Below are 27,766 nucleotides of genomic sequence, written 5' to 3'. Positions count from 1 at the left end.
TGGTGTTTTCACGTTGAGAAACCCAGTGAGGCTGATGGGAAACTGGAATGTAGTTAAGTCTACTGTTGTCATGAAGGGTGAAGAAAGAGTCTGAGACTTACACGGACCCTCTCCTAAGGATAAAGCAAGCATTAACTGCTTTCTGGGCAACACCAGAAGCCAAGTTCATGCCCTGTTCCCACCAGTGCATGTTTCAGCTCTGGGATTAAGCTATTCAAACAAACAGGACGGGGAAAGGAAAGAAGTGAGTCCTGTAGCAAGACATGTTACTGTGAAAGCAGCTCAGACAACACAGGTTTAGGATTCTAAATACATTCTTGAACTTTTATTTCTCCCAGTGTTAAGCAGCTGACTACAAACCTTAGTAGCAAAACCAGACCAAAAATAAGTCTCACTCTCAGAAGCAAACATGTGCACTTGGCATGTCAGATTTACATGCAGAACTATGATTCACATTTTGACAGTGAATATATAAATGCCCATTGAGGGATTTGGGTTGGCAGCAAGAGCAAACTGCTGTGTGTGTAACCATGGCAAACGTGCAGCCAACACTGTGGGTCTGTGTAGGTGCACGTAACTGAGCAAATGGACTAGGCCATGTAGAAGTGAAATGATACCGCTGGCTTTGAAACGGTGTAAGCAGAGAAAAACCCTATTAACAAACAACAACTTAATGAAAGCTGTTTGGCACTTCCCAACTGAGGCTGCTTCGGCAATGTGCAGCATCTCTGTACCTGGATTAGATCTTGCAGATGTGTACACACTGCTTTGGCTTCCACTAGAACTTAAACATTCCACTAGCAGATTCTGGAGTGTTAGGGATACTTCATGAATCAGGCAAAACAAAAGCTGCTGTTTTCTCAGATTTGAAGCCAAAGTGCCAGCAAAGAGCAACTGCCAATTACAGAAACCCAACTGCAACTGGCTTTAGCCAAAGAGAAGACATTAAACCTCCAATGTCAAATGCAGTCCTGTGCTATGTGACACAACCCCCACTCCCCAAACCATGCCATAATCAGTTCTGTGGGTTTGATACGTCAGTATAAAAAAAGAAAGAAATCCCATAAAATAGAAATCAAGAACTTACAGGACAAAACCACCAGTTCCCAGAGGTGCTTTCTTGTATGTGCAACATATGCTTTTTGTTAAGGTACACATCTTCTCCAGATCCATAACGTGCAAATCCCATAAATTATAGATCTATTCCAGTCAGATTCCCTTACTAGTGCTGAAACATTCACAGTATAAACTGTCAAGATTCTCCATGCTGTGAATGTATATATATATATAAAAAGTAAAGTGCAATTCATTCTGTTTTGCAGAGTCATATGTGGCTCTGTACTTCAGCATATGTTTACAACAGATTTCATAATAGGAAGACAATCCCCCCATTAAAAAAAGTGATCTTTTCATGGCAGATATTCTTGCTTTTCAATAGGCTGCATTAAATTTGCTATGCTGTAAAACCTGAATGAAAGGTTCTTCTTTTACTCCAGTGCCTCACGCTTAAGGTTTCCTTCACTGACAAGTAATATCAAGCACAGTAGATCTGTGGTTTTATACCTAAACATGTAGCACAAGACGTCTGAAATCAGAAAGTTCATTCTCAGCTTTTGTGCAGGCCGACTCTTGATCCTTAAGCTTTCTTTCTAATGATCTAAATTCATTGCACTCCTGCCTGGTGTCCTATAGCAGTTCTTGCTCATCATCTTCAGATCCTGAGGGTCCTTGTCGTACCTCTTCATACCACTTGTTTGTGAGGGTTTTCATCTGTATGCGCCCATGATGCAAGTCCTGAGGCAAAAGCAAACCAGAACAGTTTGTTACTTAGCTACAATACTACTTCTGTGTTAGAGCAAAAGAGAAAGACTAGTCTAACATATTCCTTAGGAATTAGTCCACTCCTGGTCTCTAAGCATGCAAAGCAATCCTGTTTCCGACTTGAAAATACTCATCAAGTGTTCAGTCAGTAATTATTGCCACAGATGCTATTTTTGATGACAGGTATTTTTATACGTGTGTTTTCTACACTGTCCTGCTCTGTGGGTTTCAACAACCCTAATGCCATCTGCATGGCCTGGCTCTGAGTCTCACTCCTCTCTGCATGTTCCCAGGGCCAGTGGGATGCTTGTGGCCTGCTCTGGTGATTCATGTGCTTATGTTTCTAGCCTTTGGTTGCAATCTGGATGGCAGCCTATGCTTCTGGCTACCAACTACGAATCAGATGCTTACTCTGGTTTTATGAGTTCCTTTTGGTTTTCCAAAAAATGCCTTTAGCTTTTGTGGGAAAGTGCTGAAAATGTTCTTTTGAAAAGAAAGGTACAAAACAAGAGGAAAAATAGTATGTTTGGGAAGTCTAGGATGATGGAATGTGCACACTTCACACAAGTTTATCAACTTCACAACAAAAATGCTTAATTCTATGGCAAACTGGAAAAACTGGGGGGGGGGTGGGGAACCCCAAATCAATGTGGCTAAGGAGCCCCAGGTTTCTGAGGCATGGGAGTGAAAATGGCAGAGTATTTACACCTCTCAGAGCCACTCTAGTGTTAAGTTTCATGTTCAGTCAGGTGTCATTTTACATGTACAGCTTCAAAGTCTTAGTCTCCCAGTGAAGAAGTCTTAAAGGGGAAGGTTGCAATGCTGGTGTGTATTTCCCAGATATAAACTGCACTCTGCAGACAAATCCCAGGTCCAGAATGCACAGGACCATGTACAGTAAAAGGCAGCAACTTTGCATGACGGCACTTGAAAAGCTCTGTGCAAGTGGCAGCAGCTTTTCTAGCAGCAGTAATAATGAGTAACTCCTTATACTGTTCATGGCACTCTGCAAGGCAATAAATAAAGGCAATAAAACCATATACATTTTAAAGTTTAACTGTGGTAGCCCTAAGAGATGCTCATCTAATCCAACCTGCAAATCTGCAGTACAGCTTTTCATTACAGCTGCTCTACATATGCACAAGTAATATATTAGGTGGCTCCCTCTTCCCACCTAATGTACAAGCTGCACAGCTACACTATGAGCTTTGAATGGTACAGAGTGAAACGACAACCAACTCTACCATGGGTTCTTTTCTCCTAGAAAACAGGAAAAACTTACCTCTTGCGTGAGTCTTCTGGTAAAGAAAGGGTTCAAATACTTGGCATCAAGCCACATAAACCCTTTGAGGTCCTGGCGTTTTATGTACTGGGCTTCATACTCCTCCTCCGTGAGCTCCGATAAATGTTCGGATTCTATGGTGTTTCCCTAGAAAGATCACAAATATGGAGTAACATGAGAAATGCTGCAGTCATCCCTTTGGCTGCTCTGTGCTCTCCCTTCTCACAACTGTTTCCCATGCTGGAACAAGATGGAAATTATCACCCCAGCCTACCAGGGATTATAGCTATACAAATCTGTCCAGTTGTTGACTCCCAGAGCCACTTAGCTTCTCTTTTCATGCTGAAAGGTAAAAGGCCTCAAATGTTCCACGTTCTGTATTGCTGCTGCTGCTGAGAGCAGATTTCTAGTGTGCAGGTTTTCTCTTGTGAGCTGAACAATGATTTTATCCAGCAAGCCACACTAATGTCATTGTTTTACTGAAAACAAGCCCTGTGTCAGAACACACCCTATCCCTATCCCTGTGCCCTTCCTATACATACCTCCCTGTGTGGACAACGTAAGCTAGTTCTGAAGACTGCAAGCTTTTTGAAACCTCATGCCAGAAGAGCTGTTTTTCAGATCCTACAGAAAAATCCCCTGTGTGCAGTTCGATGGTTTGGGGAAAACCAGGAAAATGCTCTGGGATACTTCACATATTTCAGTCTTTTGCACGTGAGGTTTCACACTGGCTGTTAGTTTCCTTCAGTACTCTTGCTTAGCCGGAAATTGCTTTAGCATAAAAGGCAGTCAGAGGGGTGCTGTTGATACTACCTTCTCATAGCCTTTGCTTTGGCTTCTTCCAATTTCTATCTGCCTTTTATGATTAATTCATGACTCACGCTGTACTAGCTACTTTCCCTCTGTATATGACTCAATCCTCTATCATCTGCTTTACACTTTCGCAGGGGTTACTTTAATTTGTGTGGATAGAGTTATAATTAGACTGAGTTAAGAGACGCTCTCCCTTCCCTTTGTCCAAACAGTTATTTTGTGTAAAGAGTACCCAAGCTCTGTCTTTGGGATATGTCAGAATTACATTGCTTGGCTTTGTCCTATCACCCTGGATTTTTTCACTGCTTTCATTTTACTTTTTAGTAAAAAAAAAAAACAAAAAAAAAAACAAAACACATCAGTGATCCTCTGAATAAAAAACCCAAACAAACCATCTTCTCAGTCTTGCTAAGATTGATGTCCTTCTTGTTCCTCTTGCGTGCTTTGGAATCCTCAATATCAATCAGTCTGATGAGGGGCATGGTCCCTCCTCCCAGCAGCAGGATGGTGAACAATACTATGATGATTGTTGTTGTCCCAATGAGCTGCCGCTTCTCTATTGGTTCCAAGCCCAAATGGAGGCTGAGGGCATAGGGAATTGCTCCACGTAAACCTGATCAGAGAACAGCAAATCAATGAAGCATGAATCAACAGGTTCAGTGGTCCTCAGCACCATGATAGCCCAACAGGAATTCTCTATCTTTAAAAGACTTTTACAGTCCTACTATGCCCATTCATCTACCATTTGGTCACCACCCTAAAATGAGTCTAAGCTCTTAAAATACTGCTGTTAAAACTGTGAAGTTGCTAGACCTAGAAAGAATAGTAGACTGTTTACAGAAAAGCTTTAGTGGCCATCACCCATAGCCCTCTATCACAAAGGGGGAAAAGAACTTATCTATTGCACTTGGGTTTGAGAACAGTTCAAATGTTCAGCTGAGTTGTGCTCCACAGACAGTAAACTGGATCCTCCCAGAGTTGCCCATGCAATGAAAAAGACACATTTTTTTCCAGTTCTCCATAATTTGAGCTCTAACTTACCGCTAAACCACATGATAAACATCATTTTGGGGGTGATCTTGTGATCACGGAAAAAGTTGAGTAGGTAGGAAAGTGGGAAAATGTTCACTGCTCTACCAAACAGAACAAGTACCTGAAAAACAGAAATAAAAGCAAAAAGACCATTTGATGTGTTACATTCATGCAGGTCCCAGTTTCACCTTACCCTGTGCAACCCAGATGCATGTGCTCTTTTCACCTAGAAGTCTTGCAAATAGGAGTGCTGCTAAGCTAACATGAAGAAATCTCTCAGCATAGGTCAATGTGGAATTTAAGTTTTTAAATGTTTTGTCTGCTTAACAGAAACTAAACCAGACTTGTCACTGAGGGAGAGCAGACACTACTTTACTTATAATAAATAAATGAAACCCAAGAGGCATTCCAGGGAGACCAAGAATTACTTTGGGTAAAAGTCCTCCTCAGTTCAGTCAGTTCAGCTCCTTTAATCATTCCCTTGGTGCAACACTAAGAGGCAATAAGATATTTCTATTGTTTCCCCATGGACCAGCTCCTCAGAAGAAAAGGCCAGAAGCCAAACAAATGGCATGTAATCGAGTTCCTCAATGCTTCCCTGGGTATGGTTACAAAATATACCTAACATTGAAATGATGTTTTGAGAGGGGAAAAAGATGTACTATTGATTTAATGGCAGACAATTAACATATACAGTGAAAACTTCAACTCAGAAAAGCAAAGGTTTTCACAAACAAGCTTTTAAGCTCCACCACAAACAGACTTTGATAAGGTAAATATCCTAGAATTAGTCAGAAGGATCCTTGAAGGGCTGTGCTGTTTTCCTTTGTGAATCACCCCAAAATTACACAATTTACATTATGCCTGTGAGGGCAATGCTACATAGAAGGAAGTGTCACACCTTAGATATATATATTAGATAAAGAAGTTGGGTGTAATGCAGCAAGAGCAGCTCCCCATGCTGATATCGCCACCTGTGAATTGTAGGTAGCAATTCTTGCCATAAACCATAGACTAAAATGCACTAGGATACATTGCTGTACGTGACAAAGTGGATTCACATTTCCTTCTTTTGACTGTCTAAAAGAGAATGTACTTTTCTTGTCTTTATATTATACAATAGCAATAGACGTAGGTAATCCTCATGTGAAACATAATTCAAAGTGCCAGCACATAAAGCTACACTGAAAAACAGAATGAAGCAAAATGAATGAGGAATGTAGTCACAGAATGAATACACATTAGAGAAGGCTTGAGTTAAGAACTTCCTCTGAAGAAAGTGAACTCAGAGTGAAGAATAATCATTTAATGCTATTGGTGAGAGTTAACGTTGTGCAATATATAAAAAGTATTTTCATAAGCACCTACAAAACATAATTATTCTAAAACATATTAACTGTAAGTTGTTTCCCCCCCTCCCCAATACCAAAAGTGCATCTGAAAAAGGATGGATGAAAGTAAATACCTACTATGCACCAGATGACAAAGGACATCTCAAACTTGTGAGGAAAACTAAAAATTGACAGGCCAAGAAATGCAAAAACACACGTTTCTGAAAAAGAGAAATCACATCTTAAATAATTACATAAAACCCTTCCTACCCCTATTATCAGTTATTACATGCAGTACATAAAATAGTATTTCCTGACTTCTGAATGCATGCAATAGGCACAAGTGGCATTATGCAAAACGCCTGATTCTTGCTGTCAGCGGACAGCACTTTAGTGTTTGTAGGCTTTTAATTTACTTACTGTAAATTAGTAGTAAGTATGAACAAAGGTTACAAAACCTTGTTCTAAAGACTGGGGAACTTTTAACTTGAGGAATATAGGACAAGCTGCAGAACACAAGTTACATGAGGGACTATTACAGACTTCTGTAGCTTTGAGTTGGATTCTATATAAAACTGAAATGTCAGGCACAATCTCATATCCTGCAAGTTGAACATGTTGATAAAATATTCAATTCATTAAATTCTTTGAAGTGGCAGCGGTTCATGACTTTCTTTGCAATAAAATACTGCACTGATCTAACAACCCTCATATATTCTAACAACCTCCAGAAGTGATATTGCAGATCTGAAATAGTACCACCACTGCACAATGACTACAGTAATCCAAACATTTTATTTCCACAGCATCAACCCATTACCATCAGAGAATCACAGAGTCGAGATGTTTCATCGGTTCACTGCAGCCCCAGCAAGGTAGGCTCCTTATCATAATGGCAGTTAAAAACAGGATTGTTTTGGACAGACTGTAGCAGCTTAAGACACTGTTTGGTGAGACTCTGGGTACTGGCTACTTACGTCTGCATGTTCAAAACGGTATCTTAAATGACTCCTTTACAGTGACTTGAATTAATATGTGCTTTTTAGCATCTGTAATCGAGTAAGATCAAACCCTGGTGAGCTACTGTGCTCAGGTAACAAGTGGTTAAGTTCAGTTTGCATCAAGGTCACCCCCTGACTATGTTCCAAATGCGTTTTCCTACGAACGATACAGAACACATTGACGAAATCCCCTAAAGAAACAAGATATATTTGCAATAAGCATGTGATTTCTTTGAAACTTTGGTTTGCAAAAGGAAATGGAAAGGCTCTGGACTTTGAGCTGCTTGTATCTCTACTTACAAAAACTTCTTCTCAGTTTGAAGCTATTATTAAAATAATGTTTAAAAATACGGCTAAAAATCCATCTTCTAAAGCTAAAAATAGACCAAAGGAATATAGGAGTCAGAGATCCCTATCTGGTTGTCAATCTTGTGGCAAATCTTAGCAGGAGCCTGCAGGCTGGGAGAGAGAGATTTACTGTATGTTTTATCCAGTATGGCAGGAAAGGTGACTTCTGACTGTCTTCCAGCCCCCACTAGGAATTCTTCTCTTAAAGACGTGTATTACTGACACACAAATGGCTAAAAGAAAATTCGTACCTCTGCTGCTCCCACCAGGATCACCATTTCAGGCAAATATATTTCTATACTATTAATATTAGGTATTAATAGCAGGTAGCACTTACCACACATGAAAGCAACAGTTCTCAGTGTCTGCTGCATTAAAATCTGTGTAACTGGGGACAAGTTATGGTGTGTATAGTGAGACATCACAATGCCAGAGAAGAGGATTGCCATGATACCTGCAGGTAAAAATGTGGCAGTTAACAGAAGAATAGCTTGTACTCTGCAAATATTTGTGGTTTTAGTTCTTACTAACATAAAAGCTTATGAAGCAATAAGTGGGGTTTCTATTACTGTTGTTATTCATCACTGGTCTCATTCCACTGATTACATGAAATACCAGGAGGTCAAATATAGGTCACCTGCAAGCTAGGATAAATCCCCATTATGTCACATTTTCCCCATAAAATTGAGGAACTAAAAAGCCAATTCTTGAGTGTTTTTTCACTCTCCTGACAGATACAGTGACATCAAAAGATGAATAAAACCAATTTGAGAATAGGGGGGCTAGAGAACTGTATGATTTAGTTCTGCCAGAAAGCGTGTCCCTCTTTCCTACCTGCTCATCAGCCAGCCCCAATCACTCCACCAGAAGTAGAATGAGACCATGTGAATACAATCCAGTACGGTGCACCACATCTAATGCCATAGAAAATTAGGAACAAATAACACACACACGTGTACCCCCAATTTTCTGTCTATCTGAGAATCGGAAAAGCTATCCAGACTTGAGAATTCAGGGAAAAAATAACCTCTGCAAGAATCAAAGAATCATTTATATTGGAAAAGACCTTTAAGATCAGAATCCAACCATAAGGAAGGTAGAGTGTGTTACATAGGGCCTGCAAGGAATGCTACGTGCTATAGAATGTCCTCTGCCTCCAGCAGAAAGGGTTACCAAACCATCTGCTTATGTTACTACAGAGATTAGTCTCAGCTATCAACAATGGAGAAAGCCACCAAATTTTCCACTCTAGAGCTCAGTTGCCCTAATGGCATGCACAGCTTGGGCAGAGGTACAGTAACTGGTATCACAGGCCAGAACAACTACCTCAGATTTCACTGTATTTGACAAATCTTTGATTTATGTTAGGGACTTCCTCTATCCCCCCTTGCTTCCCTGTTCTTGGTTATTTATAGGAAAAATGTGAATATCAACCTACTTTGCTAACTGCTCAAGATGTATCAGACACTGTCCGTTATTCACTGTTCATAGGGAGCTGGGTATCTTAAAAGGAAGTTTTAAACATTTCTGTGTCTGCTGCATAGACTTACACCTGCAAAGGTTAGGATGTAGCAGCCCACTTGAAGAACAACTACAGTATTCCTTGTGAAGAAATAAACCAAAATTGACAATATAACCCAGAAGAAATCAACTGCAGTGCAGTTCTCGGGAGGACAGGATGACATGTGAGATGCCTGCTTTGCCCAAAACAAGGGAAGTTTAATAGACTAGAAGTGTTTGGCTGGAGCTATGTGCCCAGGAGTGGCACAAATAAACACAACTGGAGGGATTAGAATAGCTGAGGTACAGTCAAAAGAATCCTTTGTCTGAAACACAGAGGTGACCTGGCTAAGGTCATTCAAAGTTTAGATTTCTTGAGAAGCCATTCTCGAAGGCACTTGAGAAATGAGGGAGGTTGGTTTTCTTTATAAATAAAATGACACAGAATCTTTGTCATCCTGCGAGTAGCTACTTAGGAATCTTACTGTAAACTCTTTTTCACTGTGTCCCAACATGCAGATGTGTCGGTTATATAATGCAATGGCCCTGCAATTCTGTAATATTTATCATAATTTTATATTACTAGGCAATATAAAATAGAAATTGAAAAGGTCACGTGCTGAGACCCTCCCACAAGGCAAAACTTGTTTTTAAAGCAGCGCGAATATTTTAACGTATCAAGCTACTTGTTTAGGTTTCCTATAATTTCATCCCCCTACATATGTACTGGGCTATACACACACTCAGAGTGTACAGTGGGCAGAATGGAATGTTTGCATTAGGATTATACATCTCGATTGTGTAACTACCATGATTTATAAGCCACATCTTCATACGTACAAAAAACCCCAACTCCACTGACATCAGTGAGGGCATGCTGATACACACTGCTACAGATCCATTCTAAAATACTCACATTAGTTCACACATACATTTTGAGAAAGCCTGATATCATACCTGCAGCTCATTTACAAGAAATCTAGTCCTGCTACTACTCCTCACAAACTTGTAACATTCTTATGTAGTCCAAGTTGTAGAGCAAATACATCTTTTAATGCCCTCTTTGACACAAGTAATATCTACTCCCTAAATTTATCCAATAAACTTGCACATACTCATTTTGCCACTCACCTGAGAGTGAGATACCTTCTGCAAGCCCATAAGGAAGGTAAGCGAAGATAATCATCATCCCAAACTCTAGGGAGGGTGTCTTCCTTAAATCAATGTGCTTTAGCACGTATACATGGAAACGTTATGGAAAATGTAAATAGGAAAAATTCAAAGAAAAATTGAAATCTGTGTCATTCCATGACAAAATAATGATTATGTGGAATGTACTTATCTATTGAATAGCTAATAAAGTGGCCTTTGCCTCAAGTATGGAAAGATTAATAATTCTTTACTAATGGAAAGGTTACTAAATTATGAGGAGTGTTTCTTATAGAAGCTGCTGCTGGTAGAAGTCTACCAGAATGGACAGACTACAGACAGAAAAGATCTGCTACTGATGTATCCCTACAATACTGATAACAATATGCCAGTTGTATGGATCTAAAAGAGCCCTTTCCTCACACGTTCAGTCTTTGAAGTCTGCTCCAAAACTACTGCGGAAAAGCCATAAAGAATTATTAAATAGTAAAGGCTTTTCTAAAAATAGGGGATAGCTATGAAAGAGCAAATTAAATGTAAAATAGATCTCATTTACGTTTTAACAAAAATAATGTCCTTTTGACACTCAGGATATTTAAAACTTTTTTGTAGTCACAAACGTGGATGTTTGTCAAGGGCTGCAAGTGCTGCTTTGCATCTCATGCACAGTCCTGCAGCACAGCTGCCAAGTACAAGTAGATTTTGCCTCAGACATCGTTATTTGCCACACTAGGAAATCAAGCAATCTCTTCTGGTCAGTCACTAGACTTCCAGTTACTTTCAAATGGATACAACAGCTTTGCAGTAATATTAACACTGAGGAATATTCCTTCAATCGCACCCTTGCCTTAGCACTTTAAAATACTCCACCTACAGTCTTTGTTAAAATTCAGAGGCTTAGATGCCTGTCACATGGAAGTCCACATTCCCTTGGGCCATGAACCAGCAACAACCTCCCACTATATTTATCAGATGACAACTAATAAGAGATGTCCTTTCCTGCACTGAAATTTTGCATGTTCAGGGTAAATCCAATACTTTGCGGCAAAGAAATTGTAATAGGGCAAATAAACTGCTTTTCCATTTGTCTCTCATTTAGATATCAGTAAAAGATGTGTTGAACATCTGCTTCCCTCTTTTGTTGTGATGTATAGAATGATTTAAAAGTTCATGCAATCAGGCTAATGAACCAAGACAGGAAATATGTCTGCAGTTAATCAAATGCTCTATTATTGTTATTTACAAATAAAGTGCTTAACAATATGACATGAATAACTGTTGTACAAGCCTGACACAAAAGATTACCTGGAGTGAAGTCAGTGTTAACATTAAACAAGCTCTGAAAAGTGACAAAGGTGCCTGACTTACAAAGAAACATCCTTCCTTATCTCAGGAGAGAAGCTTCTGGGTTGTTTAGCAACCACTTCATGGAAGTGGAAGAGGCAAAATATAACTCAGTGTAAATCCAGATAGAACAGTATCTGTATTCAGCTGCTGAATATGATACATAGGGACAAATGAGCTGATCTGACTCAAAAGCCCTCAGGGAAAAGCAGCTTTTTTTTCCTTTTAAATGAACTGGCTTATGTATGTAAAAAAGGAGCCATATGTTTGTAAAAAGGGATCAGAACTGAAACGGAATTAATGTATTTTGAATTTACAAACCAATTACCATATTTTATAACACTCCAGTGCATGTAATATAGGCAACTATACAGCATTTCAGACCTTAATTATGTTCATAAAAAATTAACGCAACTCTTAATACACACCCTTGCACAGAAACACAAAAACAAAATAAACATGAGAACACCCTTGGCCAATAAAATAATGTCTAATAGGAAATATCCACTAAAAAATGCTGGAGAAGATGGGAAAGAAAAAACATTATTAGAATGCTGAAGTTCACCAATTCATACATGTGTATCATCAATACTTAAAAAAGGATATTAATGCAGAAATAAGACCAGTAAGTGTACCAAGCGCTGCAGAGCCAAAGAACATCTTAAGAAAGTACCCCAGTGCCTGTAGAAAGGTTTGCCATCCACTTACATCTGACATATTTTCTCTTGTCAAACCTTCTGCTGTGCTAGAGATAATTAAAAAATAAATAAAAAGAAACAGTTATGAGTTCTAAGCCTAGATCCAAAAATACCAAACATCCTTTGAGAGCAACAACAAAGGCTTCCATTTCTTTGTTGCTACCACTCTTAAAAGGCTTTTACTGTGATATATATAACAAGAGGAATGTCAGAAGATGTTAAATCAAGTCTCAGTGTAATCCCCAAAGGGAAACCTAATTCTGCTAAAAATCTGGAAACCCAGCATTGCTCTTGTGAAAAATCCCCAGAATGGCATAAATAGGTTATGATAATGGCCAGTATTACAAAACAGTTTTCAAACTTTGAAAAGGAAAACACGCTTTCCAGTGGTAAAAACCCAGGGCATGAAAAAGAAAAGACCTATCATGTGAGAAGATCCTGACAGAAGAACAAATGAACAGGAAGACTACTCATCAAATATTTAGGCGTGGATGAGAGACAAGAAGGTCACTGAAGAAAAACAAAGAAGCTCAGAGGAGGAAAGGGAAGAGATCTCTTTGAATTTCAGCCATGTGTTTCATAAAAATTCCATGCAAAGACAACATGGATTCTAACCAGTGTTCCTTTTGATTGCTGTTAGCCTTCATGGTCTTCCATAAAAGAACCATGACTTTAAAGCAATGACATTGCTTTACATGAACCATGACATTGAAGCAATTAGTTAACTGAAAAATTACACTGACTTCCTTAGTCTAGCTACTCCTTCTGTACATTCATAGTCACATTCATTGACTTCAGCAATAATGTGAAGATAAAACCTATTTAACTCAGCTCAAAATAATTATCATGGGCAAAGGAGAAGGATATGGGATGCTGTTCTTCCCTGTGATATCCCCAACATAAATATGAAACTATTGCATGGATGTTGATGTATTCTTTCCAGCTTATGTGTGACTCTGGATATAAGCCAATAATATAGGAGATACAGCTGAGTATTCAGCAAGGTAAATATTTTTGTGTGAGCCTGAAAAGACACGTTTGTCTTCTGTTGTTAGGACTCTCAGATGGAAACAGAGCTGGTGAACATATGGACTTAGAAAGCAATCAGTTATCTGGGGTCAATGAGGTGCTTGAGGTAATGGTAATTAAGACATCCATTTACTTCCTTCTGCCTATGCAGTTTATGTTATAGATTGATTTTAACAAAGGATCATACAAAATTCAGCTTTACATCAGAAATACACAATATGTCCCAAAGAGAGATGGAAGAATTACTTTACATCTGAATAACTAATTAACAGAAAATAATGCAGTCATTGTTCCCATAAACACATGTAATTCAAATGAACTTACTTGGTCAAGACAATAGAGACTGCATCATTGAGAATGCTTTCTCCAAAAACCAACATGTTGAGTACAGGATCCACATTGAGGGCATTGAAAATGGCAATCGTAGCCACAGGGTCAACTGCAGATATTAAAGAGCCGAAGGCAAAACTGGAACACAAAACAAAAAAAGAAAACTAGATGAAAGAGAAGTGTGTACCTAGTAAACTTTTATGAGCAACTAATAACAAAGGCATTATGCGTCATAGTTTCTGTGCAGTGAAAAATTATGCTCTCTTCCTATTCATAAGAATTTGAAGGGACAAAAGGGATGTTTTTGGTTTTCATTTACTGATAAAACAAAGAGAAAAGCTGTTGTCAGCTGGAAGAGATGCTGGAGAAATACCTGTCTCCCAGCTCTCAACAACAGTATCAGTATCTTACTTCAACTAAGTAAGAAAAGACTAGAGGAATGGGAAAAGAAACAACTTTACAGACACAGCCCAAACCATGTATCACACATGCATAGTGTTACATGTTCAGGAGTATTAGAAAGGAATATTTAAAGGGAACTGCTAAAACTTCATTACTTTGGAATCCAAAGAGAGACAGTACAGAGTCAATGGGCCTGCTCAGCTGTGTGAAGTCAAACGCTTGGAACCAAGTAAGGAAGACTTCTGCTGTTTGTGCATGTATTACTTGTTATGTTTCTTGCTTCCCACCGAAGGTACTTACAGATTTTAACAGAAAACTCCTGTATTGGCTATACAATAAACAAACACAGATCCTAAAAGGCTAGGAACAAACTTTATTCCCAGGTAGAGTGAAGTACTCCTAAAAAACTGTTTAGAACCTTCGTCAAATGCTTGAAAAATCTACATTATTGATGATGAAAAATTCATTTCGTCTTTTAAGAGAGGATTTGGACAAGGACAAGGAAGTTACGCCCTTATCATATATATTAATAATGGTGACTAACCAATGTTATACATTTTAACATTAAAGGTTGTTTAAAAAACCTGCATAAAAAGATCACTGAGCACAGAATACTATTTGGAAATAAAGTTGTAATAAATAGATGATAATAAATATATTAGGGTTTACTAAATATATAAATTTATTTTTTTATATATTTATATTTATAATATATTTTATATATTATAATAATTTAAATAAATTTATTAAAGAATAAATACATAGGGTTTAGAAGTGTTCAATCTGTGTATAAGTTTCATACATGTTGAATCTAGGCATTAACCAGAACAGCTGGCCAACTACAGTGCATTTCCCATATACAGTTATCTTAAAGACTGCTTCATTTCACACACTACACCATTCTGCAAGAGCTTACCTGTCTGTCATGTTGAGTTTATAAATTACATCAGCCTGAAAGAATTGGCAAAACATAAAAGAAAAAGAAAAATCACAATCAACTGTGTTTTTCTGCTACTTTTAAAAATGAAACTATTCATCAAATCCTAAGTTTGTTATCATGAAAAAGATCACACTAGTGACATTACCCAGTCTTAACAGTGATCTACTACTATTTCGGTCACCCAAAATCAGGGAAGACCAGTTGGGACTGGAACAGAAAGAGATGAGCAGAGTAACTAAAGCAATCAAAGGAATGGAAATCTGAAAGGCAAAGAAGAAAGTATCAATTTTTTGGCCTATCAGAATGAAGTCTGAGTGAAAATATAATTATCTATATCTAATCAGTGGGAAAACACCATGGCAGAGAAGCAAACCAAAAATTACTGACAGAAGAACAAGTTTAATACTGGAAATTAGAGGCTGGCTCTAGGGAATACAGGTTTTGGAGCCAATTTCCAAGAGGAAGACTAAGTAAATAAAACACAGCGCATGTCTTAATTGCTTTCAACATGGATCATGCTATACCTATGGAAGAGGGTATATAATATTGCATCTATGATCACAGAGAACTGGACTTTGTATCCTAGGAATTTACTTTTGCTATGTTTGTCTGCTCTTGAAAAATGGACTTTCAAAGAGCAAACCAGATAAACTTAAGTGCTTCGAAGCAGTAAATCTTACCTGGCCCAGGAAATAAATTCCTCCACCTACAATGAAAGCTGATATCGCAGTGCCAAATACAGAAAAGAGAGTGATGGAACCAATGTTCTGAAAAAAATTACCCTGAAACACAATAATAAAAGCAAGTAAATTAGTGAAAATAATCTGAGAGAAAAATCATGTTTGGGTTTGCATCTAAATTAGATTCTGATTCACAACTGATAATAAACTTCAAGTACTCCAGGACATCCATCCACACCCTCTGCCTAAGGAGCACGCTCCCTTGAGGAAACAGAAATTTCTCTGATACCCAGGACAGGATGTCAGTCTTGTACCCTAACAACAAACCTATCTCAGATGAACAGCTGGATATTTAATAGCACTTTGACACCTTCCCCACCTGACAGAACTGTAAATTAATCCATCTATTGTAGACAAGCATCTGAAAACAGCTTGTAAACTTCCCAGCTGCTAGTCCATTTCTCAGGTTGTGATTTTTATATGTAAAAATCTTTGGTGTTGGTACCTATTCATGGTATTTTGCCCACTGCTCACTCCCTCTCCTGCAGCAACAGCTCAAGCAGAAGCACTTCAGGCAGGACTAGGGCTGTGAGAAATGTCCACAGAAACACAGGCTTTCACGCAAAGGCTGAAAGCCTTGTAAACATTTTCCCCTTCTCTAGCTATGGAGTGACTCCACCTTTCCCACTTCTCATCCTACTCCTTGCCATTTTGCCTCCTTCACATCAGCTCTTGTATAGTTCTGATGAGGTACGAAACCTCTCCAACCAAGGAAAACAAACTCTGTGCAGTACCTGATAACCTGCCAACATTCGGTTAACAGTAACAAGCTACATTCCTTGCATTCTGGGTTGAAGAGGCTTAAATTTTGCATTCACAATTCCCTAATGACAAATATAATGGAATTCAATGCAATTATTCTAAATGTTACAAAGATAATAGGAGAATGTGTTCCAAACAAAACCTCAACATTAAAAATGAGTGTCTGGCGAGAGCTGACCTTGTGCAATGAATATCCAGATTCAAATATAATAGGTGGAAGCAAAAGCAGAAAAAACATATTTGGACGAAACATTTCTTCTTCCTGCAAAACAAAAATTAAGTATAATTTCAATCATATAATAATTATGGAAATAACATCAAATCTTCCAAAAAGGATATGGTTTAAGGAAAACAAACCCAAAAAGAACAAAAATGTTGGAAAATGAAAATGGCATTAATCTTTCTCCTTTCTTATCACAATATAAAAGACTGAAGAATAGTAAAATACTCCAGGGCTACTACTTCTATTGGGCTTTTTTAATCCAGTGATAGAAATCTAGGCATTACTTATTTTAAATTACTGTCTCCAAATAAGCTGCACAGAAAATAGGTTATTTATGACTACAGAAAAGCCTTGCTGTTTCCACATAGAGTATTACCACTTTATCTCAGTCTCAAAACCTGTGAGATTTGTCAAGGAACAGTGACCTCTTGGCCACAGGCTCGAACATAATCTAGTTAACTGTGACCAAGCACAGCTCACTAGGAAACTCATCACCTGACAAGAAGAAATTAGATCACCATCTTAGTACACTTGCAAGCAAACAGGCTCATGATATATAACACTGTTAAGAGTCTGAGGCTTGATTCTTCTTGGGAAATGTGCTTCATACCTGTAAATTAATGGTACTATTCTGAGGGTTCCTTTTTACCATCAGAGTGATATAAATGAAACCTACTGTGAAGTAAGACATTACTTTTTGGTGACCTTACTCTTTGTCACCTAGCTCATCACTTGGCTAACACTGCTTTACGGAGCTATACCCCTAGACTGGCACACTGGGCTTTTTCTGCTGGCAGACTAAGCACAGAAAGTAGATTAATCACAGCCTCTCTCTTTACCCACTAGGTCCCCTCCCAGTCCCCTCAGTTCTGAATACAGCAGAACTTGCCACCTTTGTAAGCAAGGATTACTTTGTTTAAAGCCAGGTTAAACAGCTGATTGACTGTTCTGTTAAAATACCAGCTTTCAAAAAAGAAGTACTCATCTCTTTAAAGCCTCATTCCTGCGTGTACCAGTGATAATCACCTTAAAGGATTTGGGGGACTTAGAAAATAAAACTCATCCTTTATACAGAAATGCTCTAGCCTGATACTCTGTATGCACAATTCCGTGTATCACTGGCTAATACTACCTAGATTCTGTCCATACAGTAACTGTGCTAGAACAAAAATTCCACATACTCAAGTAATTACACTCTTTAAAAGCTCCTGAAAGCAGATTTGGACAAGGAGGTGAGAACTAATGAAAAGGAAGGACTTTATTTGTGCTGCATTGAACCAGAGACCAGGAAAGTAAACCGTGAGGACTGGAATTATCTGCCACGACAGCAAGAATCATCAGCAAGTACAAGGTCCGCTGAAGACTTAGTAAGGCATGATTGCTAGAAATAACATTACACATGTCTTAGGGCAGGGATATGTTTCAAGATTTGCTTTGTACACAGATATAGGCTGCAGTTAAATACTCTTTTTTCTGTATCAGATACATAAAAATTATCTAGTATATTTAAACATTTAAAACCATTTTATAAAGTGCATAATAATTCTTGACTAGAAGATTTCACATCTGAAATTGACAGCCTATGTTAAAACCTAAGCTTTAGTACCGCAAAAGTAACTAAGCAAATAATAATGTGGTAATTGTGACCCTTTACCTTAGCTGATAACATGAGCAACCAGTCACAGCACCCCAAGTGCCTCCCAAGATTTGACCAATGCTTATCGGAAATCAACTGCATACTTAGCAAGCAATGATCAATATTTCCTGTGTTTATAGAATCAGTGCTCAAAACAGAGAAACTTCAAGCTTTTGTTTTTCCCTGCATACATGATATTTTTCAGATGGTTTTATTTAACCAATACCAAGCTATTGTAAAATGCTGATTTTGTGGCTGCCTAACCAACTTTCAATTTTAAGTCCAATCCAGTTAACACAAATCAGGAATGAAAAACATACTAACTAGTGCACCACCCACTGTTTCTAATAAGTAAACACATAAAAATGCAGTATCACTACGTAACTCTTGAACTATGTAATCACTTAAACAAATGTACACAGAATTAGTGTAGTTATTTGACAAAAAAAGAAGTATAATATGTAATTAAAAAGCTACATCTCATTGAAAATCTATTCATTTTAATGTATTTCAACTAAGGAAAGGAAAAAAAGACCTTCCTCTAGGGAAATAACTCCCAAGAAATGCTGAGCTGCAAGCTAGGATTAAAATTCACTACTCAGCCCAAGATTCTCAGCTTGCTAATATAAATCCTGTTTAAAACTGGTAATTCAAATCCCTGCGATTTCAATCAGTTCACTGATCTAATCCTAATAAACTGTTTGATCCTGTGAAACAAAATCACGATTTAAATACTGCAAGGTTTTAAATTAAAGCAGGAACAGTGAAGAGTTCATTGCTTTGGTGATGTGGTGGTGTTTTCCTGTGCAAATTAACTCCAAAAGGAGGAAGAGGACTAAATACAGTAAAAAAGTGCACAAGACAAATAACTGAATTACCATATTTTTTACTGTAACTGATCCCAAAGATGCCCATTGCCTTCTTCTATTATGTGTCTGAATAGGAACAGATTTGGTACCTTAAAAAGTATTACTCAGGGAAAAAAATATTGTGTAGAAAATGTTCAGCAGCATCAGGACCTCAAATTGGCTGTGTTTATTAATGAAAAAAAGCCCAAGCTCTGGTATCAAGTATCATGTACTTAAGTTTATGGAAATTACATCTAAAGAAACTAATATTACAGTCAAGGATTGTTCTGTTTTCATTAAAAATTAATTGCTTCAAATGTACCTTCCAGTTGGCCAGCTTTTGAGCCTCTATGATTTTTATAAAAGCCCCCATAAGGATACCTAGGAGAGAATGAGATAACATGCTGAAACATCCACAAAACACAATACTGTTCATCAATTCTTGGTCAACAATGCTTTAAAATTGAAAACAAGACAAAACATAAAGTGGCAAGTTTTTCATTCCTAAATCACAAAAAGACAAAGTTGTTTTGGGTCTGATACATGACAGTTTCCAACATGTTACATAATACCACAGCTTTCCTGCACAAAGGACTGTCACTTGGGATATCCAAACACTGAACATGTGTATTGAGAGTGCTGGGTTCATTGGTTCATAAAGGTAACAGGTTTAACTAGTCAAAAAAATGCTACTCAACTAAGCTGCATTCAAATCAAATTTCATCTTTCTTTCATAAAGAATCAGGAAGTTATGAGTTAGAGATCTGTGTGACAGCACAAACCCTTCATTGTCACTTCAATGCTATGTGCAGCACTAACACAGCTTAAGTGAAATCAGTCTTCTCCACAGATGTGAATTCTGTCCCAATGAAGTCATAGCACTTACTGGCAATGAAGTAGGCAGCAAATTCTGTTTGAGGCGGAGACAATGTCAAGAACTGTTTCCCAAATGAATCACACATCTTTTAAGTAGAAATACTCATTTGAGTATAAAAGAATTTTATCAAGGGTGCTACAAACTCAATGATTAAACATTATCTTGCTCTTTCCTCCTATACATTTTCAGATACGTCAGAAAATGCCAAAATAACAAGAATTCTTCTAGAAGTCACAAAGATAATTCATGAACTGTCATTAACTGCTTTTAAGGAGTTATGAGGAATTTGTCTTTAGTCAGATTCCAGATCTGTGTTTATTATTTATGGAGACTTTGTAGTCAAGCACTTGGATGTAGAAATGAATACACTGAATGAAAGGTAAAAAGTGACAGAGAAGTTTAAAGTACGCTTTTCTGAAACTCATGTTTTTATTCTCTCATGCTGTAGCTATCACAAGAGTCTTACAAATAGCATCACGTGGAATACTCCTGATGCATGTGTCATACACACGAAGCCATGAGGCTTAAGCCTTCTGTCATACAAAAATACGTGAAAGCATTGGTCCCAGAGGATAGAAATAATTGTTCCATGAAATCATTTATATGGAAAGGAAGAGCAAAACAAAAATGTAGGAACATCAAAGGTCTGCTGTTCTTTACAGGAGGACAGAATGCAGATACAGCCACTCACATGCCATATAAACACAGGTCTCAGCACGAACAGTCAGGCTTTCCATTCTGGGATGGAAGCTGTGTCAGAAGCCAAGGACTAGAACATTTCTAGTTTTTGCAGAGCAGCAACTACTTTTATCACTTAACAAGTTTATGTGGGGAGAAAAACCACAACAACCAGATCCTACATCTGAAGGCACAAACTTAAGGAAGTGTATTTCCTGAAGAAACTTTTGGTATTTTATGAATTAGTACTGAAAGCCCTCACATGAAACTATGTTTAGAGAGGATTTAAAAGAAAGGAAAATCCCTCAGCTCACTTCTGCTGACACAGACAGACTCCAATGTGACTTTGTGGAATTGGACCCCTGTGAGTAGGCCAGCTGTGGCCTGTGGGCTACAAGCTGGTCATCTCTATCCTGTGAGCTCCAGAGGCTTAACCAAAGGGCTCAATCCCTTATTTGGAGTAAGAGTTAATCAGAAGCTGAATCTAACAACAGTGTCACAGGCAGATGAGGTCCCTTCATTACACCAAAAGTTAAATGAATATAAAAAGGCAACAGAGGTTAAGGGAAAAGGATGAGCCTGAGTCATACAACTTCCACCTTTACATAGCACAAGTTATTTCTACCTCCATATAACACAACAGTACTACTAAATCGATTATGTTAAGCAAAGTCATGACAGAGCTGCACAAAACAACGCCTCACCAGGAGGGTTTAACAGCAGCAGAAACCTGTCCCACACATTGTTACAAACTGCTCTTCTTTTATTACTAGGATTACTATTCTTGTTACTGAATACAGTTTCTGTTCAGCTGGCTCCATCTATTAAATCAGGTAGATCAGTTCTGTCGAAGGCCTAATCGTAAAGCTAACTCTGTAAGAGTTAATCTAAGCCTCATCCTTTGGAAAATGTTACAGGAATTTTCTTATTACAACCAACCTTTATTTTCCCTGAGAACATGCTAAAACTCAGTAACAGATCAAAAACTGTTCCGGCAACTGTTTTTACCAATAAAATCCCAGTAACTTTTTAAGGACAAAGATCAAAATCCAGCCTTAAGAGAATACACTCCCTCCCTGTCCACCAGGGGAGTAACATGCCCTAGAAACCCTAAACCTAAAGCTTCTGAGCAGCTTAGACAATGGGAGGAAACACAGCTGTGAAAATCATACTTAATTTCTCTGCTGCCATATTTATTAGCCTTCAACAACTGCCTGAGAACATTTGCTTAATCTATTAGTCAAAATAGGACACACCTCACTTCTGGCACTGCTAGCAAAACTGGATACTTGAAACTCAAGCTGTGCTCTTGCAGCTGTGTAGATCATTACCAGTAACAGAGGATCACTGACCAGCAATTAGCTGGCAATTCCAATGATTATAGGGATACCATGTCTTGTCAACAGAGCTGATGGTAGTTTAAATATGACTGAGTCAATAAACTAAATAAATAAAGCTTAACTGACACAGGACATCTGTTAGTTGGGTTGCTACTGGGTATAACACTCTCTTCACTTGGTGGAATTGCATTTGCTGGTATCATGTAATCTGGTTTGGGAGATAGACTACAGCTATGCTGTGCTACACATTGAAAACCAAACAGTTAACACCCTTTACCTGGATTTTTGTGTACAAAAAGGAAGGATACTGAAGGGAGGGTAATGTCCTTTTGGAACCCTTCAAGACACTGGAAGATGTATTACACAAGACATCTCACCTCTCCGCAGCAATAATGTAAGAATGGAAGGAGAGAGAAGTGTGTCAATTAGTGAATCAAACACTGCATAGTCTCTGAAGTCAGGATGATCTGCAGCAGCTCTGATCTTTCTATGTCATACTGTGGTAAACAGAAGTATAAATGCACAGAAGCCTGGTGGATGCTGCTCCTATAGAGATAAGGTGTGAGTGCAATGCCCAGGAAATCCATACCAGCACTACAGATTTCTTACAAGCCTATTAGGTTTATAGCTCTAGAGAAATATCAGAACTTCAATATGGCCTTGCAAGTTAATGCCTCTTTAAGCTTCGATACCTTCTAGTATCACGTTTATCTGAAAATTCAGAGAGTCCAGCTTGCAGGAAAAGATGGCTGTCTTTCTGCTGAGTAACAGGTCTAACGTTTTCTCAATTTGTGTGAAAATACAGTAAAGAAATATGAGAGAAGGTACCAGCAAAGCCCAGAAGAAAGGAGAAAAATCTACCTGCTCAACAAGGATTACACTGCTTCACATTACGTTACGATTAAAGCTAAGCATCTTTCTCTTTTTGTTGTATTTTTAGAGCGGCTGTCAGTGGAAATGCCTCTAGTAACAGAAACAAAAATACCACAGATTCTTGCAAGCAAGTTAGAGACAGCTGAAAAATTGCTGTTGAGATTAGTGAGACCAAGTTCTTTAAACACTATGTTAGACAGTACGCTGAGAAAATTATAAATGTATTTGGCCTGATTTCCTCCTCATTTACACATTTATAAATCAGGAGCGACAACATACAAACAAATGAAATTACCCTAATGTAAAACTACAGGCTTAGGAATACTCCAAATGTAATTCAAATTAAGTAAGCACTTGATCTTCATTAAGGGTGGCATTCTTGTAGCTCAAGGCATAGGAAGAGCTCTTGTCACAGTACTACAGGGACAGTTAAGTATCTGGCAGTTGAGGTGAGTTTTCAGGATACAATTACAGTCCCCAGTCAGATTAAAATAACATAATCAGACATACTGCTACTGCAACTAATACAAACATGTTCTATTTCAAAGAGAAGGCCAGACTCTTGCTGCCAGGGAATGCTGAAGTATCTTATCCTACAGTGGATAGCCAACAATAGAGGAAGCTGCCAAAGTACTTAGGTAGTAACAGCCCTATGTGTCATTTTACTGGGCCAGTCTGCAGTTGGTTTCTTCCATGAATTTAATTCAGTGAATTGGTTGTTCTCTTCACTGCATCCTGTTTGCTGCATCTTTCTAGTGACAACAAAGCATTACTTCAAGTAGAGATTACTGAGAGTCCCTGAACTAACACAAATACAATAGAAAAATGTCATGGTTACTCACCTAAAGAGACAACAGCCACACTCTCTGGCAAAAAATGAAGTCGGTATTTTATCAGTAAATGCACCAATATGATGCAGATAGCTGTGAGGGGAAAAAATAAATTGTAAATTTAGAAGTGTTAGAAGAGAGTAAAATATACTTTTAAGTAGTATTTCTAAAATACATGCAGCAAAACTTCTAACGATTTAGTAGAAACCCACTAATGCAAGTAACCAAATTTTAGTTCAAGCCTAGTTCTCACTGAAGGTTGTAAACGGATCTACAAATGTCAGAATAAATGTGGCAAATTTTAGGACTTAAAATTACCTTCTAAAAATACCAATATTACTACATTTAGAGAGCAATTCAGCCTACAAGAAAACCTTCTCTGAGATATGCTGTTTTAATAGGGTTTTTATAAACATTTCATTTTGTAAATAAAACACACACGTATACATGGCCTCAATCAGAATTTCAAAGCTATACACTTTCACATCAGAGTCCCTCTGAGCAGATGGCCTTTACCCAAATGGATAATCACAGAACCAGAAAAATCACATTGGAAGGGATCTCTCAAGGTCATCTAGCCCAACTTCCTCCTAAAGCAGGGCTGGCTTCTTAGCGATTCTAGAGCTTCTCTTAGCGATTTGGTTTAACAGCTCCTTCTAGTTAACCAAAACCAAACAGCCACTTGCAAATGGTTTAGAAAATATACAGTGTCACAAAGAAGTACAAGCCTCATAAATACAAGTATTGCTTTTAGCTGTCCTACTCTCCAATACAGTGCTAGGGAATGTGTATCACACTGATGCCTGCATTCTCCCACTTGTTATCTTGTACTCCAAGTTCATACAAAACATAGTGAGCGTATAATTGAAGAGCACATGAACAGATGGATTGGCTTACAAACTGAGCAAGGACTTACGAAAACCAGTAACATTTGCTCAATTACTGGCATGTAATTTGTTCAGGGCCAAATCTTTGGGTTCAGAGTGGTGAGAAGGGATGGCTTCACTCAAAGACTGTCACGGCTCCTTTCCCCACATATTTACCCTACTTCCACCCCACCAATCTTTATGATATTGATCAATCAGTTCTCAAAACACCAGAATTTACAGTACAAAAATGCAGACTCAGACTGCTGTTTACTTTAAAGTGCTGGACTAGAAACTGCAGCAGTTCAGACCAAAAAGCAACTCAGACATTTGGCTGCCAACCGCAATACCTTCATCATGTATCCCAAGCAGTGTTTAGTCACCTGTCAATCAGTATTATTGACTTTGTACCAATTTCCTGCCTGTTGAATATAAGAAATATACATCCAGTAAAGGCATCTAGTATTCCTGTGTTCTATTCCCCTATCTTTGGGATAGATCCATATTTAGCAGATCTAATCACCAGCTCCTTTCTACCAGCTTTTAAATACTTTGCTTTGGCAATAAAACAAAAAGCCTAAGAAGTAACTCCCACCACCATAAATATTATGGCAGCCTGATATATTCTTTAGCTGTTGATCACTGATTTATTGGATAAGACTGCTCAGTTTGTATTTGGCAGCATATCATCTGCTCCCAGCACTCGCATGTATCAGGAGTATAACAATCAGGCGAGGGGCTGGGAAAAGCAGTGGACAGGCTTAAAAGAATATTTGAGTGTCCCCTTAAGGAAAATCATAGTAAAAGGATGTCACAAAACAGAAGGGAATTCACGGATCACACGAACATAGAGGAACAGAGGTATGGCTTTGAAAGGGAAGTGCTGTTAGAACAGATAAACCAGCCATAGAAGTCTGGGGTCAGAGAATAACTCGTTACTTCAGGCACTTTATATTTGAGGCTTGGCTCTGACACAACTCAGCTCAGAACGGATCTGCTCCTGGGTCTATTGCAGTATAGAACATTTTAAAGGCCATTGTACAGCTCATGACATCCAGGCTTGAGAGTATGGTATGCACATTCATTTTCATTCTTCCGACACTCCTAATTCAGAGATTGTGAATGGGAATAACTATGAACAATAAGCTTTCATACCAGCATTACTTTGTTCAGGGAACTCCCCTGTCCTGAGGGTGATGCTTTTAAGATCCATTAAATTATCTAACTGGCATAAGGAGGCTGGAACAGAGCCAAAAAAACCACAGCTCTGCTCTTAAGTCCTCAGACTACAATTTTACCATGAATGGCCTTTTTAAAATCCACACCAGACACATATTCAGAAACCTTATTTTAATCTCAGAAGTTTTCTGATCTGCTGCATTTTATTTTGGTATTTCATTTCTGTCCAAATTCCAATATGCCACTGATCTCTGAGAAAATATTAACCCTCTTTGAATAAAAACAGATACATTAGAAATAATCTAATTATTTCTAATAGAAGCCGCCTACTCTTTGCTGCACTTAATAATAGTTATTCCTATGAGACAATAGTTTTTTTAACCCAAATGATCTGCAGAAGTTTCTGCATTGCTGTCAACTCCATACCTATTATTTTCTCCATTTGCTACTGGAAAGAATGACCACTTAGAAGACAGAGTGATCTGTCTGTCACAGAAAAGTCTCTCAGTGTAGCTTGCTTTGGAGGAGCCTCAGCTTTCTACAGGTTTGGTTCAGGCAGTTACATATGCAACTTTCTAAATCCCTGTGCCTGTACAACATTCCACTTCATAGAGAGAAAAAACAGAGGAGAAATAAAATGCTATGATTCTGAAAGCTGACCTATGTCTTCAGATATAGCACACAATTAACGGAGATTAAAAGACTTTCAGTTCACCATTCACCTAAAACAAGAAGACTAAAAAAAATCGTCATGCCACTAGATTGCTCCTCTTGCTGTGCCTGGACTCCAGTCTGAACTGGAAGGATAGGCTTGGCAGGTGTAGGTACCACCAGTTTGGTAGTAGCAGCCAGTGTGGTGTGAAGGGTGACATTGATGACTTCATGGGTGGCATTTGCAGATCTGTCAGGATAATACAATATGTGAGTATACTGCATGGGAGCAGCACGAAAAAACAGTCTCCTAAAGACGTACACACGGAACAATCACCAAATCATACTGAATTTGCATTAGTGACCAACACATTAAAGCTTTTTAAAGTGGTATCTGATCACAGACAAATATTGGAAGCTCATATTCATGGAGCTGACAGGTCCTTCATGCACTGCAGATAGCAAACACTCTGCACCGCAGCTTGGGATGCAGGTAGAGCCTGGCACAGAGAATGAAGCGGCCCACTTCGCCTGCCGAGTGTGACAAACCCGCCGTGTCAGGCTAAGGGCAGGGACAGCGGGGCTGCGCCTGCCAGCTCCTACAGAGCCGCCGCAGAGCCGGCCTCCCTCCCCGCGGCAGGATGCTCCTGGACGCCCCGCCGCGGCCCGCGCTGCACCCCTCAGCCCAGGGCTCGCCGGGCTGCCTCGCTGCACGTCTGGCCGCCCGCAGCCCCGGGCACCGAGGCGCTGGGACACTGCCCCCGCCGCAAGCCCCTGCTGAGGGAGAGAGCCCTGCCCCGGAGCAGGAGCGCCCGGGCCGGCAGGGCCCAGGGCAGCAGGCCGACCCCCCCACCCGCCACCGCACTCACTCCGCCATCTTGCTGCCGGCCGCCGGCTCAAACCTCGCTCCGCTCTCCGGCGGCGCCGCCACTTCCGGGGCTCTGGGGTGACGGTCTAGCGGACGCGTCCTTAATCTCTATGGTACGACAGAGGTGGAAGGCTGCGCATGCGCGCGGAGGTGCCTGCAGCCCGCGTCCTTCTAGCGCACTAGTGACGGGGTGGGGGGGGGATGGCTGTCACGTGAGCGTGGGCACGCGCGCGCCGGACTGTCCTAGTCTGCCGGTGCGTGGCGGCGCCGTGACCTGGTGCTGCGGCGTGACGTCAGCTGCCCGCGCGGCCGCGGCGTCCTGTGCCTCAGCACCACTGCCCGCTGCAGTGCCCCTCAGCCATCATTGCCTGCTGC

At 39.2% G+C, this 27,766-nt stretch overlaps 1 protein-coding gene across 3 annotated transcripts; it reads right to left on the bottom strand.

Moving 5' to 3' along the window:
• Window positions 1–296: 296 nt before the first annotated feature.
• On the bottom strand, window positions 297–27,528 carry SLC9A8 (solute carrier family 9 member A8). Of its 3 annotated transcripts, XM_065691448.1 has the most exons (16): window positions 27,393–27,528; window positions 26,595–26,773; window positions 23,840–23,920; window positions 19,552–19,610; window positions 16,701–16,784; window positions 15,701–15,802; window positions 14,997–15,031; window positions 13,673–13,816; window positions 12,228–12,366; window positions 10,260–10,365; window positions 7,966–8,082; window positions 6,418–6,500; window positions 4,958–5,069; window positions 4,309–4,529; window positions 3,104–3,250; window positions 297–1,794 (listed from the first exon to the last, which is right to left on the bottom strand). In XM_065691448.1, the coding sequence occupies exons 1-16, from the start codon at window positions 27,398–27,400 to the stop codon at window positions 1,687–1,689; spliced, it is 1,725 nt and encodes a 574-aa protein (XP_065547520.1). In that variant the 5' UTR covers window positions 27,401–27,528; the 3' UTR covers window positions 297–1,686. The 3 variants fall into 3 exon arrangements, with proteins under 3 accessions (XP_065547520.1, XP_065547522.1, XP_065547521.1); XM_065691450.1 differs by lacking the exon at window positions 26,595–26,773 and having other exon boundaries at window positions 27,393–27,523; XM_065691449.1 differs by lacking the exons at window positions 26,595–26,773; window positions 27,393–27,528 and adding an exon at window positions 26,299–26,544.
• Window positions 27,529–27,766: the final 238 nt, after the last annotated feature.

Source organism: Lathamus discolor, chromosome 11, assembly GCF_037157495.1.
Source record: "Lathamus discolor isolate bLatDis1 chromosome 11, bLatDis1.hap1, whole genome shotgun sequence".
Lineage (NCBI taxonomy): Eukaryota > Metazoa > Chordata > Aves > Psittaciformes > Psittacidae > Lathamus > Lathamus discolor.
The sequence above is the reverse complement of the archived record's forward strand: the minus strand, read 5'-3'. Positions and strand labels throughout refer to the sequence as shown.

What these genes read in the sequence shown, in the direction of transcription:
- SLC9A8 (XM_065691448.1), bottom strand. An exon ending in TGTGGCTGTTGTCTCTTTAG is followed by an intron (nt 19,611 to 23,839) that starts GTGAGTAACCAT and finishes ATTCTCTCCTAG; the next exon opens with GTATCCTTATGGGGGCTTTT. An exon ending in CCAGAAGACTCACGCAAGAG is followed by an intron (nt 1,795 to 3,103) that starts GTAAGTTTTTCC and finishes CTTTTGCCTCAG; the next exon opens with GACTTGCATCATGGGCGCAT.